The sequence below is a fragment of the Gopherus evgoodei genome, chromosome 7, assembly GCF_007399415.2.
Source record: "Gopherus evgoodei ecotype Sinaloan lineage chromosome 7, rGopEvg1_v1.p, whole genome shotgun sequence".
Classification (NCBI taxonomy): Eukaryota; Metazoa; Chordata; order Testudines; family Testudinidae; genus Gopherus; species Gopherus evgoodei.
This window is the reverse complement of record NC_044328.1, coordinates 31,086,730-31,104,744: the sequence shown is the minus strand read 5'-3', so window position 1 is coordinate 31,104,744 and position 18,015 is coordinate 31,086,730. Positions and strand designations below refer to the sequence as shown.

The 18,015-nt window shown below is 40.3% G+C and overlaps 1 protein-coding gene across 1 annotated transcript in view; it reads left to right on the top strand.

Annotated features, from left to right (window-relative positions):
• Positions 1 to 13,937, top strand: part of DNTT (DNA nucleotidylexotransferase) — a 148,769-nt gene extending 134,832 nt beyond the window's left edge. Inside the window, exon 11 of the mRNA XM_030569632.1 lies at positions 12,627 to 13,937. Coding sequence (XP_030425492.1) covers positions 12,627 to 12,713 — 87 coding nt within the window. The 3' untranslated portion in view covers positions 12,714 to 13,937. The remainder of the gene's footprint in view (positions 1 to 12,626) is intronic.
• The last annotated feature ends 4,078 nt before the right edge of the window (positions 13,938 to 18,015 follow it).

The window sequence follows — 18,015 nt, the reverse complement described above, 5'->3', positions numbered from 1 at the left end:
GCAGAATTTGATGTGTAAGCCCAATACTCCCTCTTCCTTAAAAGTCTGATAACTGAAAAAGGGACTAAGTTCAGGCTTTTGAGAGACTGTTTCTTTCTTTCTTTCTTTCTCAATCCTTTGTGGGTTAGAAGAAATTGCTTTAGGCTAATGTCACATATTACATTTAATAACAATACATCAAGCAAAAAATCTGTGAACTGCAGTTACCTTTTAGAAAGACGTTGACAGTGCCTGTCTTCTCTGTTCTTTCAGATATGCACACTGATAATGGTGACTCTTGCACCTGTTGAAGCTTACTTTCTTATGTCCATTATTGATGTCTCTAAGATTTTCACAGATGTTATGTGGTCTGAGGCAACCACTTTATTGTTGCCATAACCCTACTCTTGTAAAGTGTAATTACTGGATATGCTGAAGAGAGCTGCAGCAGTTTTAAAAAAATACTAGAAAAGCTATAACAGAACATAAAAACTTCAGTGCTTTTTGTTGAAGACAAGGTGTTTTCCAAATATTTTTCCTGCAATAAAATAGAATATTTTTTTAGTCGAATATCTAAATTCCTTTGAGGTGATACACAGGGGTGTGAGTCTGAAAATAATTACATAATGTTTTAAAAAATCTCCAAAGCAGGTAAAGAAATCATGGCTGCAGTCTGAGGCTTGCACATGCTGTTCAAGTATCAAGTGAGTCTTTCATCAGGAGGATTTTTTTTTAAGCATAAGTTAAAGAAAATAAATTTTATCCTGTGCAAAAATCATCAGCCTGCTCATCAAGACTGTTTGCATATTAACATAGATGAACGCACGAGCAAGTGAAAGATCTTTATTGGGAAGGCAGATGATTCTTTCCCTACTAATACAAATATATCTAAGTACATTTTAATTTGGAAATAAAACCAACTGTAACACTGAAAGGGATGTGTATGTATATATATATATATATATATATATATATATATATAAACCAACAGGAAATAGAAAGAGATGCAAAAGGGGAAAATTCAAGATGGAGTAATCTTCATCCTGGGACCAGAATGATTTTAGGAAAATGCCATATTTTGGAGCAAAAGGGAAAGCCCTTTGTAAAAGGCTGATTTAATTAAAAATGGCTCCTCAGAGTCCTAGAATGTTAGTGTAATCTACACTCGCCGGTGTGTTTCATCAGTAGTCTTGGTGAAGATGGCTTAGTTGGCAGAGGCAACGGAAGTCAGTTAAACACTATCAATATTATTTATAACATCGATACTGCATCCACGGTACTTATGTTTCTCATTTGCCATGTTTCCCTTAGTTCATCTTACTTACCTTAAAAAAACCTTCAGCCTATAAATACTTGCCTGTTACAATGAACATTTGGTCAGGTCAGAAATGCCTACCAGTCAGACTTCATATAGTTTGACTGGGACCTTCAAAGTTTTTTGTTTTTTTTTCTGACTGAAAAGTTTGATTTTACATCCTAATTTATTTAAAAAGTAAAAAAAGAACATTCAGATGAGAAATAAGCTGGTGCCCTAACAAGTTGTTTGTTTTTACTGTGATTCTTTCTACAGCAAATACATCTCACATTTGAATGCTTAATTTGGTAGGTGCCAAAGTGAGTTACGTATATTATTTTGCCAGTTAGACTATGATTGTAGGAAACTAGCCATTTCAGCTCTCTAGTTAGCTTTGTTTACCCTTGGCAATTACTTAGGTTTCCATTTGATTAGTATAATAATAATGCTCCACTTGTTTTTCTGCATCCATAGTCATAAGAACATAAAAATGGCCATACTGGGTCAGACCAATGGTCCATTTATTCTGTCTTATGACATCACATGCATCTGACGAAGTGGGTATTCACCCACGAAAGCTCATGCTCCAAAACGTCTGTTAGTCTATAATGTGCCACAGGACTCTTTGCTGCTTTTGCAGATCCAGACTAACACGGCTACCCCTCTGATACTTGTCTTATGACCGTGTACAGTGCCACATGCTTCAGAGGGAATGAACAGAACAGGGCAGTTATTGAGCGATCCACGCCTAGGTGTCCAGTCCCAGCTTCTGGAAGTCAGAGGTTTAGGGACTCCAAGAGCATGGGGTTGCATCCCTGACCATGTGGGCTAATAGCCATTGATGGATCTATCCTTCATGAATGTATCTAATTTTTTTTAAGCCATTATACTTTTGCATTCACAACATCCCACAGCAATGGGTTCCACAAGTTGACTGTGTGATATGTGAAGAAGTACTTCCTTATGTTTGTTTAAACCTGCTGCCCGTTGATTTCATTGGGTGACTGGTTTTTGTGTTATATAAAGGGGTAAATAACACTTCCTTATTCACTTCCTCCATACCATTCATGATTTTATAGACCTCTATCATATCTGCTATTAGTTGTCTCTTTTCTAAGCTGAATAGTCCCACTCTTTTTAGTCTTTCCTCGGATGGAAGCTGTTCCATACTCCCTAATCATTTTTGTTGCCCTTCTCTGTACTTTTTCCATTTCTAATATATCTTTTTTTGAGATAGGGTGACCAGAACTGCATACAGTATTCAAGGTGTGGGCATACCATGGACTTTATACACTGGCTTTATGATATTTTCTGTATTATTATCTCTCTCTTTCCTAATGATTCCTAACATTCTGTTAGCTTTTTTGACTGCCGCTGCACACTGAGCTGATGTTTTCAGATAACAATCTACAGTTACTCCAATTCGCAGACTCCAGTTTTTATTAGGACATCTTGATTGATTCCACCGGATGACTGTGCTTTGGTTCATGTAGCACTGCTATCCTTAAATGAGAATTGCAGTGAGTGAATAGATAATTTATAGATATTTATATTTCTGTCAGTGGTGAGGATGCTATTTGGACAAGGGAGGGCAGATAGAGAACAAATAACCGAACAACCTTGCACTTTTGCTCTAACCAATCACTCATGGTCTAATGTTTAAATAGTAGATCTTTGAAGATGTCAGTGTGTTACTCCTGTAACTTGCCATTTAATGCACTGGCCTTTCACGTCTGGATAAGTAGTTTCAAATCTCAAAGAGGTCTGCAAGGTCTTTGTTTAGTTCTGAATAGATATTGTAAAGAGATCAAACTGACATCTTGGAAGATATATCCATAGTAAAGTGACAGAGGGTGTGCAAATTGCTGGGCAAGATACATTTGAGCTGCATTATAGTATCCTAGGGAGACCATGTTTTCCCAAAGGCCTGGTCTACACTACTGGGTTAGGTCGAATTTAGTTGTGTTAGATCGATTTAAAAATGACTGCGTCAGCACAACCAACCCTGTTCCATCGACCTAAAGGGCTCTTAAAATTGACTTCTGTACTCCTCCCCGACGAGGGGAGTAGTGCTAAAATCGACCTTGCTGGGTCAAATTTGGGGTAGTGCGGATGCAAATCAACTGTATTGGCCTCTGGGAGCTATCCCAGAGTGCTCCATTGTGACCACTCTGGATAGCACTTTGAACTCCAGTGCACTGGACAGGTACACAGGAAAAGCCCCGGGAACTTTTTAATTTAATTTCCTGTTTGGTCAGCATGGCGAACTCAGCAGCACAGGTGACCATGCCATCCCCCCAGAATCGTAGGCTGTAGAATGTTTCTATGCTCCCCCTATCATCTCTGTCCCTGAGGTTATTGTAGATTAGAAGGTGAAAAAAAGCACTCACGATGACATGTTTTCTGAGCTCATGCAGTCCTCCTGCACTGATAGGACACAGCTTAATGCATGGAGGCATTCAGTGGCAGAGGCCAGGAAAGAATTAAGTGAGCAGGAAGTGAGGAGACAGGACATGATGCTGAGGCTGTTGTGGGAGCAAATGGACATGATGAAGCATTTGTTGGGGGAGCAAATGGACATGATGAAGTGTCTGTTGGAGCTGCAGGAAAGCCAAAAAGAGCACAGACCCCCGCTGCATCCGCTGTATAACCGCCTACCCTCCTCCCCATGTTCCACAGCCACTCCACTCCAGAGGATGACCCAAGCAACAGAAGTCTGTCATTCAAACAGTTTGATTTTTAGTGTGACTACAATAAGCAATGTGGCCTTGTCCTTCTCTCCTCCCCCCCACAACCAGGTTACCTTGTCCGTTATCTCATTTTTGTTTTTAATTAAGAAAGAAAGAATGCATAGTTTCAAAACAATAGTTACTTTATTTCGAAAGGGGGGAGGTTGGTTGGCTTACAGGAAATTAAAATCAACAAAGGGGGAGGGTTTGCATCAAGCAGAAACACATACAACTGTCATACCAAAGACTGGCCAGTCATGAAACTGGTTTTCAAAGCCTCTCTGATGCGCAGCGTGCCTTGCTGTGCTCTTCTAATTGCCCTGGTGTCTGGCTGCTCAAAATTGGATGCCAGGTGATTTGCCTCAACCTCCCACCCTGCCATAAACATCTCCCCTTACTCTCACAGATATTATGGAACACACAGCAAGCGGCAATAGCAATGGGAATGTTGGTTGCGCTGAGGTCTGACCAACAGCACCAATGTCCAAAGGCACATTCTACCACCATTCTGCACTTGCTCAGCCTATAGTTGAACTGCTCCTTACTACTGTCCAGGCTTCATGAGCCATGGGAGCAAGGGGTAGGCTGGGGCAGGTGCAACCACGTGGTGCTGCCAGGAGAGCAGCCTGAGGCAGAAGGCTCTAGCTTGCATGATATTCCAGGCAGGACTGAATCTCCATGAGATGAAACTTAAAGAGAATGACCTGGAGTCTCTGGCTCCCATTCAGTGCTCTAAGAGGAGGATGGCCATGTCTGTCCTTGTGCCCCTGATCGACTTCTCTGAGGAGGATTCCAAGGAGCCCTCCCAGAACAGCAGTACCATGTCTGCCAGCAGCACCCAAGAGGACCAGAACAGATACCCTGAGCTCATCGCTGGGGAGCAGGAGAGCAGAGTTGGAGGGGAGGTGGTGGAGCCATACACCATGCCCTGGAGGCTGCTAGGAGCCAGGCAGGGAAGACATTCCCAGAACCCTCTGCCAAGCTACATGTCTGACGAGGACAGGTACCAGTCCTACTGCTGCAAAGGCAAGGAGTTGCTGCAGGTGCTTCTGTGTCAAATGCTTGAAGGCCCTGGTAGGGCAAGGTACCTCGGCCAAGGCAAAAGAGCAAGAGCCCTGGAGCTGTTACATATGTCAACCACAGAAGAGCTATGGGGTGTTACAGCACCAACCGGACTGGAATGTACGGCTGCAGGACTTCTTCACCAGCGACAAAGGACAGGAATATAATGCACCTAAAATCTAAAAAGGCCCGTACATTTCCCAGAGTCACTACCCTTGATAACGGAACATCAGTGATTGCTGGCTACTTGGATCACAGCAACCCCCACAGTAGACTTGCCCATAACAGTGGTGACAGTGAGCTGAGCGAGCTCAATGCTTGCCATGGTATGGCGTCTGCACAGGTAACCCAGGAAAAAAGGCACAAAATGATTGTCTGCCGTTGCTTTCGCAGAGGGAGAGGCGACTGACAACATGTACAAAACCACCCGCAACAATGTTTTTGCCCCATCAGGCATTGGGAGCTTAGCCCAGAATTCTAATGGGTAGTGGAGACTACGGGAACTGTGGAATAGCTACCCACTGTGCACCACTCCGTATGTCGATGCTAGCCATGGTAGTGAGAACACACTCCACCAACTTAATGCGTTTAGGGGGAACATACGCAATCGACTGTGTAAAATCAATTTCTAAAAATCGACTTCTATAGCATCGACCTAATTTCGTAGTGTAGACATACCCAAAGGGGAAAATGGGACAAAACTGGTTTGAAAATAGCTCATTTCCAAGTACACTGAGCAGTAGACTCCCAGGTTTGTAAATGGCAGTCCATCTACATTTTTCTATCTATTCATTTGTTACTGTCTTGCTTACTCCCACTGTGATGACTCAAGTAGTGCTGGAGCTGTTATGAGTATATTGTCTGCCTGGTATTTATCCAATATATTGAAAATACTGTAAAAATAATAATAATTATGCTGCCAATTAAATTTAACTTTTTAGTTTTAAAATGAATGGAAAATGTGTACTAATTAAGTTAATGTAGGTAGATGTCACATACCACCTTGTACATGAAAATTACTGAGTGTAAATCAGGTTTAAATGAGAAAATCACTAAGAACGCTATACGCAAGAGTTTCTCATTTCAGAATATATAAGCATTTTGGGATACAAAGGGAAGACTGGAATGAGTAAATGCATGATATTCTCTGATGCACACCTAAAAGTCAAAGCTAGGCTAAACACTGCATATTTTCTTTGCAATTTGTTACACTATTCTCAAAAATATTTTTTCTGTTTTTCCTCCACAATCTGCTCAGTAAAAAAAAGTACGTGAGAACCAGATCTTTCATAGACCTCAAAGCCTAGGGCCTCAAGGGGTCTTGTATCCCAGTTGGCATTCTGCCTCCACCTTCTCCATATTTTATAGGTTCCATGGGATAATGTAACCCAATACTGTGCCCATTGCATTTTTACAGGACTAATAGTTTCAGCAGCTAAAGAGCCAATGCTACCTTAATTGTAGGAAAAATGAGGTATGGGACCAGATGCTTCACTCTGAGAAAGATCTTGGCTGTATAAGTCAAGCAAGATCAAGTATGAGACTCCCAAATATATTGAAGGGTAGTGGTGAGGGGCAGTATGTGTAGTTTAAAATAAGAGCTAATGGCTTTTTGGTGGCCTATGTGAACCAAGCTGGTGGTCTTAGTCTACTGTTTTCTAAGGAACTAGGGTCTAATCCTCATCATGGATGGTATTATCATCTTAATTAGCAGTACCTCTGATAAGCCAATTAGTTAAATAATGGGTACAGAAAAAATGAACATCTGATCCTTCCACCAGATGACTCCTGTTCAGGATTAAGGAAAGCAAGTGAGGAATGTGTGAGAGCTTACTCTGAGGACCTCACTTTCCAGTGCTGTTAGTTTGACATCTTTTGCAAGAACTAAATCCACTTTTATTAATTGGATGATGTGTGTTGGGTGCTATGAAATTGTACGTGCTAGGTGGGTATTTTATGAGTTAAGTCGTGGCATACAAGCTCACTTCTGAACTGCTGAAGATGGGAAACAATCTGAGGTAAAGTCCTATAGTGAGGAATGTTTATCTTATGTAACATTTTCTAGTACCTCTTTTGCTCAGTATTTTTACTCTATGTTATTTATAATAATAGTGAGATGTACTGGTACGTTTGCATGGAACAGATGTGAATTTGTGTCTATTTTGAATGCTACCTGAGTGAACGCAGTTGACAGGTCAGGGTGTCTTTGCAATGACTACAACCTATTAGAAATAGAAGACCAGGTAAAGAATCATAATCTCATGCCAGATATTCAAGGACAACACTGTATGTTTGTGCCTTAAACCCTTTTACAAAACTTGCACTCTTAAAAAGTAACTCATACAAGCATCTAACTAGGTTAGTATAACTGAAATTGTGGGGTTTCTTATAAGCTAGACCTATTGGACAGTATCTACAGGCTGGTTTTAATTTGAATATTTTAGAAAGTCCTTTGCTTTCTATTTGTATAAAAACTATTTTCCACATGGTGATCTTCACCAATCTCTGCTTTCTTCGGACCATCTTACCCTTCTACCTGTATTGTATTGGATGAATTCCCCCTTACATGCTGACGATAGGGTGGCCAGATGTCCCAATTGTATAGGGACAATCCCAATTGTTGGGTCTTTTCTTATATAGGCTCCTATCGCTCCCGTCCCGATTTTTCGCATTTGCTGTCTAGTCACCCCAGATGAGGAACTAGTAGGTCTGTATATGTGTTGGCCTAGTCAAGAGACTGGACAAAAAAAGGTTAATATTACACACAAAAGTTCTCTATAAAATGGAAGAAGGAAGTTGTGAGCCACAGACGTGGAAAGAACCAGAATGCTTTATAACTCTTCATGTTATTTAAATGATATCTATAACCCCCTACAAAAATTGCCTCTCAGTCCCAAAAGCTGCACACCCATATGATTTATTTAACTAATACTATAATTCTTATTTAGATATTGATGTTTTCGTCTAGCTGGTTTCATAGAATTAAATGAGTTTTAAAAAGATAATAATAAAAATAGCATGACATCTGATTGAACTTTGGGAATCAGGAATTAGGAAATCATCACATAGTGCTTCACAATTTATAAAAGATCTTATTGATCATTAATGCCAAAATGAAAAATAAGAAGTAGCAATTCACACAAGAAAACATTTGGAAGGTAGATTAATCTGCATTAAGTGTAGTTAATGGTCATGTTTGCAACCACAATTTTAATATTTTCCATCCACTGGAATAACAGAATTGATCAAATGGGATAAGAGGCAAGAGATATCAGCTGCTACAACCCATTGTTTTTTGTAAGTTTAATTGATGATGATGATGATTGGGAATGCAGCTTGGTTCTGTTGAACTTTGGTAAAAAGCCACAAAAAATTCATAAGAAGACAGGCAGTTCATTATTTACTACTTCTGAGCAAAAAGGAGTGTGTGGGGGAGGGGGGGAGGGAGACCCAGGGGTAAGGGAGAAACAAAAAGGAAAAGAACAGGGTTGATTGCTGATTGTAATAATCAAATATGCATCATTGTATTAGTTCAGTACAGATTGACAAAGAGGCAGCATAATAGGTTATGATTTACATTAATACCACTCAAACAGCTAAAGTAGTTGGCAGGTACCAACTAGAGATTCATTTAGAGACATGGGCTGTAGCTACTAAGAACAGTTGTCAGCATCAACTTCTTGTATTAAAAAATTCCTGTCAAGCAAATGAGATGAGTAGTACTCATAAACATGCTATTTCGTAAGTAGGGTGAGAGAACAAACTTAAAAGTGCAATTCTATTGTGCAACAGAAATGGCAAGTAGTTTGAGGTCCAGAAGACATGAAGTGCTTCCACTAAAGACCATCCATAACAGATGGCCACACATTTTAAAAACGCATCTTGGGTTTCTGCAATTATTCATGGATGTTTAAAAAAAATAATCATTCAAGTCCCATCCTCCCACATGGAGGTGGAAAAATATCATTATTTTGCCTGCTTTTTGATTTTTTAAGTGGATGATTTTATCAGTTTGTTAAACTGAAAAATCTTTATTATACAGTCAAAACACAGTGCACTCAGCATTTATGTAAAAATTAATATTTGATCATCTTAATCTATTGTGAGACAGTGCTGCAGATATGCTGTGATCCATTCATGTTTTCCTCTCTTCCATTATCCACAAGTGAGTGACAAAATCCTGCCTTTTAGAAATAACTCAATAAAGAGAGAAAGGAGACAAGTAGGCTTAGGAAAATGTGCGTTCCTCCAATTACCATGATCATCAGCATACCTAGTTGGTTACCCTCCCACATTTCAAATAATAGTGGATGGTAGGTGCCACTAGGTTTTTGATGTTATTCCCAGAAGTACTGCAGCAGCCCAGAAAGTAGTGCTGTTGCTTGGAAATGTGTTGCAGTTTTGGAAGACTGCACACCTGATGTTTTGTAACTCAGTTGTAATATATCATTTTCTGGAGAAGAAATATTTGGGATGCCATTATAGTATTGGGCGAAGATTTAAGGGATACTTAAGGTGTTCTCATTTTGTTGTCTTCTTAGATTTTGTCTTTTCTGTCATTTCTACATTTCTCCCATATGGGAAAGAATATCTTTTTCTAATGAGGTTTTTTTGTATCTCTCTCGCATATTTCAGAACATAAGATTTAAACTACATTTAAAAAGTAATGGAATGTAATGGGCTTGTGTTTGGAAAAGTAGCCTCTGTTATTGCAGATACAATTGTAATATAATTAAAATTGATGCTTGATAATTGCTGCATATTTATACTGTAGAAAATAGATTTCCAACTCTGTGCCTGTGGGCACCTTGCCAGTGTTTGGATGTTTTATATGCTATAAACTTCACATGCAAAAATTGGAGGTTGGACAGTCTCCCTCCTCCATTAAAAATCAGGACTCCATGCTTCTTCTTATTATTAAAACAAAAATGAGTGTCAAGCTTCTTCCATTTGGAGCAAAAGAAATCTCTGAACCAGTGGGCCAAATCCTTCCCTTGAGTTTTAGCATAGAGTATCAGGGTTGGAAGGGACCTCAGGAGATCATCTAATCCAACCCTCTACTCAAAGCAGGGCTAATCCCTAGACAGGTTTTTGCCTCATATTTCTAAGTGCCCCCTCAAGGATTGAACTCACAATCCTGGGTTTAGTAGGCCAATTCTCAAACCACTGACCTATCCCTCCTCCCCTGTAACTTACTTGCAAAGGATATCTCCTTAGACATACAGACATAGTTATGTTATGAGGTAAACAATTCTACATACCTTGTGAAGTTTTGTTACCATTATGTACAAATCATGAACCATCAATATACATAGTACTAGGTCTAAACCAGGGAAAGCGTTATTGAAATCAATGGATCTACATCTGTTTACACCAAGGCCAAATGTAAAGCCAGTGGAAAAGCTGCCACTGTCTTCAATGGGCTTTGGATCAGGCCCATAGTGCAGTGCAATTGGTACACAAACATTCCCAGTAACAAAACTGTGGAATAAAGACCAAATAATTGGATTACATGACTTAACCAAGTAGATCCCATGCCTGGTAGGAACCAGTGTAGACAGGCTGCACCAGGAAAGTAGAGACCAACAAAAAGTAAATGGGTTTAAAGAGATCTGGCTATAAAATTTTGTGCACAGTTTCTAAAAATATCTTTATATTCAAAATTATGTACCGTTAATATAGAATAAATACTTACTATTTATTTAATAGAGCATAAATGACTGTTAATTAGAATGTCTGGATGTTTGCACATTAAGATAAGTTTATGTTTCCAGTTCAGAAAAATGTTAAACACGTTACACACTGTTACACAACGTGACAGTAATTTGCTGAGAGAGAAATGACTTAGGTTCCTTGAATAGGTTCAACTGCAAACTGAGAGAACTTTACATAAATACCTTGTCAGTAGGTTGATAATTTTGAAACGGTGAAATGGGAACCACATATCTTTTCCCCTGTTGAGTTCACTGAAACTTTAAAGGATTATAGTTTCATTCTGAAGTGTCTAACTTCTGCCATTTGATTTAGCCCTCATAACCTTTCTAGAACATTGAACTGTCTCATTGTGTTCTGTAGTCCTGCAAAACAGCTGTTAAGAAAGTTGCTAGTTTGACTGACCTGGCTGTTGAAGCTGATCTGGGTCAATGAAATATGGGCCCAAGCTGCAAAAATTGGATCCAGATCTTAATTTCAAACACCCCAACAATGAAAGTGTTGCACTTAGACTTTGATTCAGTTGGATCTATGCTGAAGGTAGGACCCAACTGAAATATGGAACACATTCAAGTTTGGGTGCTCAATTCTCCACTGAGCAAAGCTTGGGCACCAGAAAGGGTGGGGCTGACAGGGACCCTATTGTAGCTCCCTGATTTTGTTTTACCTGGCCCTGGCATGACTGAAAGTTGCATAGGCCTAACTTTAAACTGTGCTGATGGTGTAAACCTTTTATGAGCAAAGAATCCAGGTGTGGAGAAATCTTGCTCTTCCACACCCCCTACCCTTCCCTCTCTTCCCCAGATCTCGTCCTAGTCTTTCCTCCCTACCCCCCCTGTGTGCCCCTTCCCCTCATTGTGTTCTCCAGCCAGGTTAAGTTCATTTTGCCCTGCAAAGTGAACTTGGTGGACAAGAGACTCTGGCCCTGGATTCTTAATGGACCCAAAGTTTGAGGTTGTTCAGATCTGGGGTTCTGATTAAAGCACATCTGAACTATACAGCACTCCCAGGTGATAGTGGTAACTTCTCCAAAGATAGGGTCCACACTATATTTTAATGTTCATCTGCACTGCAAGCTTTGTATCTTTAACTTATACAGCAGCACAGTTATGAAAACAATACACAACTACCACTTAGCTGTCCATACCACTTAGCTGTCAGATTTTCTAGTTTTCTTTCTTTAAAGAGTAAATGCTTACGCCTGGTTTCTGTGCCAGCATGTTACAATACAATATAAAATACCCATATGTGAAAGCAAATGTGAATTTTATGGTAACAACTTTATTGGGGAAAAATTCTAACTGTAGCTGCCTAGTCCCACAAAATTTCCAGCCCAGTTTTCCAGGCACATGACATTTCTTTGTATAAGTAATGGGAATTAGGAAAGCTCTGACATGCTGAGTTTTGCCCATAATTAGTGTAACTGTGTGGAATTGGCTTGAACACATCTTTTGAGAATAGTGCTATTTTCACTATAAGCACTGATGAGCTTAGGAAAGTCGACCCTGGAGGAAAACCTTAACTTTCATTTAAAAAATGAAGTCCTAATCCTTATGCAGTTAGCCTTGAAATGTAAATCAGCACAAAAAGATGTAAACTAGTCACTGGGGTTGAAAGCAACAAGCAGTTTGGCTCCACTTTTGCAGGATAAGGAATCAGTCTGCTTACCGTCTCCCACATTCTGAGGTCATCACTGTGCAGATTGATGTGGTAGTAGAAAAAAGAGTTGCTTATGGGTGGGAGTGAGGGTGGAGAAGGCAAAAAATGACTAACCTAAGTTTCAAAAAGCAAACGCATTAATTTAAATAATCAAAAATGATCATACTAACCTTTCCCCCCTCCCTTTACAGAAGATATTTCTCAAAGCCAAAAGTGAGGAAGAAATTTTTGCACATCTTGGCTTGGATTACCTTGAACCATGGGAAAGGAATGCGTAAAAAGATTTGCCAATGTTCTTTCATCAGTTCACAGCTGTGGTAATCTTACAGTTTTTATTAGTGCTCATCATTGTAGTATCTTTCTGAATTAGCTATCTATGTGACAAGTGTAAATGTGTCTTTATTAGTGATTAAATTATTAGTTAGAATTCATTATAGATACTGATGTTTTTTGTGCTCCTAGAAAGAATACCTGTTTAAGCCCCAAAAGCTTCTGTTCCTGAGCTGTGCAGTAGGCAGAGCTTGAGTTACCACAGTGTTACTCCAATTTTATGCTGATGGATTTGCACTATAACCACTGGAATAAAACTATAAAGTATTGCAGTAGTGAGTCAGAGTGTAAATATAAACTTGGCTGAGCTCGTGGTGGACTTACAGTCAACTCAACTACTCTTTGCTGTCTGTCTGTTTGTGAAACAATGTCTTTTGACTGCCACATCCACTCAATTCCAACTTTTCAGGCAATGTTCTAGGTACTAATGGCTTCAACCCTATTGATTTTGGGGGGAAATCAGAAAACCAAAAGCGTGGACCATGTGATTAGTACAGTTACCACTTCAAGCACCTCTGCAATTGTTTATGGATCAAGCAACAAGTTTGATAGCACCAATTAGCACCTTCCATCTTAACATCTGTCAACATCTTCCAGCATGACAACAGTCCATCTCATTTCTGCCTATCCTCCCAACAGAGTTTAACATATTGACACCCAAAATTACTTTTCTGCCAGACAAGTCTGCTTTCTCCTAGATAAGTCTGCTTTCTGCATTACTATGCTGATACATGAAGCACCTTCCATTGTGTTTTGCATCATGATGCTGACACTTAAACAGCAATGGGATTTTTCTATCCTAGTGCAAGAGAATAAAAGCTACAGTTGCTCATCTAAATACAATTCTTAATTCAGGGCAAAATTAATCAGAAATTATACTTTAGGATTGTGCCATTTCTGCATACTTCATACCACAAGAGGAATTATTTAACATCCTGGTTTCTGCATAAAGAAGTGTTTGCAACTGATAACTCCCATCTTGCCTGCATATGCATTTCTCTCAGTTATGTCACCTGGAGGAGCGTGTATGTCAAATGGAGTTATAGCAGACATGCCAACTCTTGTGATTGCAAAGTAAAATTAAGCCTGAGTTGTACAAGGAGATTTCGGCAAACCAGTAAAGTGCCTGAAACGACTATGGCTTATTGCTAAAAGCAGCCTAGTCAGCTGTCTCAGCTTGACCAAGGCAGGAGGGGAGGAGATTTGGGGTGCCACAGAAAGGGCAGCTTGATTCTGCATCCTTCCTGGTAAGAATTGTGTTGAAGTGGCTGATACATGCATTTTAGAAGAGCAAGATGTGCCCAGGGAATGTCTAGTGGGGCCTCAAGGCTGCAAACTCTGGAAAAACCCACACCTGGTTAATCAATAATCAGAAGGAGCCTCTTGCTTGACCATTGAAACTGCCTACTTAACAAGCTTTCTTTAAGGGAGTTGTTATTCTATTACTATTGTATAAATAAGGAGAAAAAGTTTGAGGCAGTTGGACTCTTTTTGGACTCGTTTGGACTCTCCCTCTGGATACATCTTGCGGTCCCCACCTGCAGATGGAAGATTTGGCCACAGGAAGCCTGCCACCTTGTCACTCGAGAGCCACACACAGCTTTGGTAATTATCAAGAGTTGGAGGTGTTTTACTAACCTGTTGCGGATGTGTGTAAGTGCTTGAGACTAAGTAAATTTTAGCTTTACGTGAAAGCACTCTTGTGTTGTCCTGTTTGTGCCAGCCATCTATCGGTCAGACAGCCGTGTCTCCCCTGATTTATTTCCTGACACCACCTTGCACAGAGTAAAAGTTACCAAGAGCTTTGGGTTGAAAGCACCCTGGGTAACAGAGTCATTATCTTGCTATAGAACTCTGAAATGTCAGGATTTTTTCCCCAGCCATGCTGAAAAAAGAATCCTGACATTTGAGAGTTCTATCCTGAGATCATGAGTCAGGCTTAATAATTTTACTGAGAAATCACTGCCAGCCCTAGTGGCTGGGGCTCCCGTTATCAGTTAGCCCTGGAGCTGACAGCAAGAGACCCTCCTTAAGGGGACACTAGGATACTGGGGCTCCCGCTGTCAGCCACATGTGTGACCTGAGAACATCTTAAAGGCTCAGAAACCAGAAGGGAAATAGACCCCATATTTTATTGGTTTAAAAATCAAAAGGATTTTTTTTAACCTCATGATTTTTGGGGGTCTGACTCATGATTTTCCAATGGTGAGGTTGGCAACACTGCAGCTCCCCTAACATTGAAGAAAACATAGCATCAATTTGGTTCCCTTTTTCTGAGACGTTTTATCATTTGGTACATGGAAAATGAATATATTTCTTGCAAAAAATGACTAGCTGAAATAACTGAGATTCACAGTGAATTTGAGAGTTACAAAAATTACTATTAGTGAGTGAGGTTCTAATTCCTTGGTGAGGTTCTCTGATTTCAGTTATACAGGAGTCAGACTCGATGATCATGATGGTCCCTTCTGGCCTTCAGATATATGAAGAAGGTAATACCTGCTATTCACACTTGTATATGAGGAGCAGCTATCCTAATTACTACCATAGCGTCCACCTTCTTGTAACACAGGACAACATAAATTAGGGAGTGAGCTAGAACATTTAAGGTGGTACCATACATTGAATGGTTGCAATGGCAGAAGGATGAGGCTCAGAAAAGGTGAGTTACAATGGACCTCAGGCTGTGACTAGGCCCAACTAGTAGGAGAAGCGGGGGTGAAGTCAGAAGATGAAGTATGTGCTGTTAGGTTTCAGAGTAGCAGCTGTGTTAGTCTGTATCCGCAAAAAGAACAGAAGTACTTGTGGCACCTTAGAGACTAACAAATTTATTTGAGCATAAGCTTTCGTGGGCTACAGCCCACTTCATCGGATGCATAGAATGAGACATATAGTGAGGAGATATATATACACACACAGAGAACATGAAAAGATGGGAGTTGTCCTACCAACTTTAAGAGGCTAATTAATTAAGAAAAAAAACTTTTGTAATCAAGATAGCCCATTACAGACAGTTTGACAAGAGGTGTGAGAATACTTAACATGGGGAAATTACACACATTGAATCTATTTCACCTTTCCTTTTCTCCACTCCACTTCACTCTGTCCCCCTTCGGAGGTCTCGGCAGCTGCCGGCAGTGCTCCTCCTCAGCCCCCCATCCCTGCAGGGTGTTGTGTGTGCATGAGCTGCAGGTGGGGGGGGGTGAGGGGAGAGGGTCCCTCATCCTTGAAAAACTTTAAACTAGTGAAAAAGTTTTCCAGACCAATAGTAGCAGATCACTGAAACTGTTCAAGGGCCATTAAAGTTGTAATGAAGCCATTTAACAGGCATTTGCCAATGCCCAGGAAGTCTTTGGCCACATTCATCTGGTTTTATTTTGTAGGAAAATGTGTTATTGGGGTTAAAAACAATTTCCAAAGGACCATCAGTTATTCTCTGTACCCAGCAGAAGTATTTTTGTCTAACCTCGCTCAAGGAGGAGCTGACATAGCCAGTGAGTTTATTTCTCGATCTAGTGGTTTTATTCAAACCCACTTTAAGTAAACAACTCTGGCAGGGAATTCTGTGTAAGGAAAATTATTAAACTACTGCCCTAATGCAGGCTGTCAGTGACAAACACTTTTTCAAAAGGAGAGGTTAGGCTTCAGTTTAGCGCAGGTACCCTGGTTTTTCCTCTCTCTATACTGTATACACCAAACTCCCTGCCACACAGAGGAAAATCCATCTGGCAATTGATCTCTAGCTGTTGCCTGTTTCGTTCCCTTGGGGAATGTTATTAGTGCTTTAAGGTGAAAAGGGGGGAGGGTTTCATGGGGGAGGGCAGCAGCAGGGTGAGGATGTGAGCAGCGAGCCAGCTGCATGGCAGGTGGGGGGGCCTGGTGGGGGGATGAGGAGGCAAGAAGGGGAGGAGGTCAGGAGGGGGGGAACCTTGCGGCCAGGGTGTGAAAAGGTGAGTGGTGAGTCAGCTGCAGGCAAGGGCAGGGCCTGGGACAGAGCAAGGGTGGAGTGTGAGCGGGGCTGTGAGCGGAAGAGGTGGGACAAGAAGCTAGCCTCCTCCAGGGGAAGTTTCACCCACCACCCATGCTCAGCACCTTACAAGTTCGTGCCCTTAATTAAGAAAGGGAGAGGTCAAGAGAGAGAATCACAATGGAACAGGTTAAAGAAAACAAAATCTAGATTGTATATTCTAATCAAGACAGCTGCTGCCATCTCCCTGCTAGGGGAACTGTTGGAGCCATTGGTAGTAATTCTTGTGAACTCGTGATGGACAGGGGAGATCCAGGGGATTGGAAAAGGAGAAACGCTTTTAAAAAGGTAGACCTGTGTTTATGAAGGGAGGCGGGGTAGACAGAATTTCAGATCAGTAATCGTAATATGTAATAAATTGCTAGGATGATTAATAGACTTTATTTTTTTAAGCACCTAGAAAAAAATAAAGTGATAAATCATGGGTAACATAGGTTCATCAAAAACAAATCATACCACACTAATCAAGTGTTAGAGTCCCTAGCGGTTGTTTTACAAATGTCTGTCCTTGCTTCCATGCCAAAGCAATTTGGCAAGGGGCGGGGAGGTTGTGTGGGAAAGGAGAAGGATAGTAATTTTTATAAGCTTCTGAGGTTTAACAGTTGATCAGTGACTCTGCCTCTGGGAAAACCAAAAGATTTAAAAGCAAAGTTAAAATAAGAGTAAAATCATTATACATTTAATCATTTTCATATAATTCAGATAATTTTTAATGCTGTCAACTATCCAGAAATATCTGATGTAATGTTTACCAGCAATAAACATAGTTTCATTTCCCACATTCTTTAGGCATTGTTCTGTTATAGTGACAGATATATGAAGAAAAAATATTTGTAAAGTAAATTATTGCTCCAAATTGTCTCTTTCAATCCTTTTAAAGCTATCCTAACAGCAATGACCAATGTCAGGGGATGTCTTACTTAGGTTATAGGTAACAGCACCAGTGAACCAGAATGAGCAATCTATAGTGATGTAGGAGGAGCTTGGCTGTCTCAATGACTCTCCACAGAATCTTGAAAACAGACGACGTAGTTCTTTGTACAGATTACATTATATATAAATAAACTCAGCAGTGCACAAGCTTTCTGATGCTGAGACTGTTCTGCTAACTTGTCAGAATCCTGTGAACTATCCATAATTTGTGTGTGAATGGATACACACACACAATATTTTTTTTAAATAAAAATCTGCATAGTCCCATGCCTCAGCTTCCTGAGCTCTGT